General features: G+C 47.0%; 1 protein-coding gene across 1 annotated transcript in view; it reads right to left on the bottom strand.

The window, feature by feature from the left end:
- Positions 1–392: 392 nt before the first annotated feature.
- Positions 393–1110, bottom strand: part of LOC117479103 (dual specificity protein phosphatase 18-like) — a 3205-nt gene continuing 2487 nt past the window's right edge. Inside the window, exon 4 of the mRNA XM_034126127.1 lies at positions 393–977. Within this exon, the coding sequence (XP_033982018.1) occupies positions 774–977 (204 nt within the window). The 3' untranslated portion in view covers positions 393–773. The remainder of the gene's footprint in view (positions 978–1110) is intronic.

The following is a 1110-nucleotide window of genomic DNA, read 5'->3' as shown; positions in this document are numbered from 1 at the left end:
CCTCCTTATCTTCCTGTAGTTTCAAAAGTCTAGTTTGTTGTTACGTCTACCGTCTCTGCGTAGAATAACAGTAGCAACAAGAAACTGTGGGCTCACGTGCCTCACCTCAGAATGCGTCACCCCACAGTAACTGGCTTGAGCGCGCTCACAAAGTAAGTGGCCGCGCTAAATTAGTGCCCGTGCTCCAGCAAGTTACTGTGGGCTTACGAGAGGCAGAGCACGTCCCTGCCTCACTTGTCATCGCTCCCGTAGCGGAGCTCGGCAAATTTGCTGATTTTGACTATAAAAAGCGATTAGAATCATACAGAAATCACACTTACAACACAGATCAGTGGAGACATTTTATTATTATTACTATTTCGTTTTTCTTTAGTTGTTTTTCCATATGACAGGTGAGGCTCTGCCTCCCCTGCCTCCACTGACTGCACGTCGCTGATGTTAATGGTCTGCTAAGGCCAACAAATGTTCCTCCAGAGGGAGTTTCTCTCCCACACACTCCCCCTGATTTTTTTCAGAAAATATTGTAATTCAGACTTTAAAAAAAAGCACGAGTCAGGTAGTTTAATGTCCACAGATAATCCCTTTAGTATAAAACACAGAGAAGCAGCAGACCTGCAGGACATGCATTATTATAAAACAGTTGTAGATTATCTTCCCGTCCACGGCCTCTGGTTTAGATTCTCAGACTCTGGGTTTGGTTCCTCTTCTCCTCCTGTTAGTTTAGACTCTCAGACTCTGTTTGGTTCCTCTTCTCCTCCTGTTAGTTTAGATTCTCAGACTCTGGGTTTGGGTCCTCTTCTCCTCCTGTTACTCGGTGTTACCGGAGATGTCAGGCGGTTCGTCTGCGGCCTCGGGGTGAGCGGAGGGGATTCTGGTGCCACCCTGACGCTGTTTTTCCCGTACAGCCGGCGCTCGTACTGCAGCAGCTGCTCCCAGAAGCCGGCGTTGAGCCGAATGCACGGTCGCTGATCCTGAACCTGGGAAACATGACAGGATGTATGATTACCTAGAAGAGCATCAGGACTGTTTTAGGCATATGATAGCTATGTGATTAACATGATGATTCAGCCTCTATGGAGAGAGACATATGACAAGCATGATCATTTCTGA

The sequence above is a fragment of the Trematomus bernacchii genome, unplaced genomic scaffold (genome assembly GCF_902827165.1).
Source record: "Trematomus bernacchii unplaced genomic scaffold, fTreBer1.1, whole genome shotgun sequence".
Classification (NCBI taxonomy): domain Eukaryota; kingdom Metazoa; phylum Chordata; class Actinopteri; order Perciformes; family Nototheniidae; genus Trematomus; species Trematomus bernacchii.
This window is presented reverse-complemented; position numbering and strand designations above follow the sequence as displayed.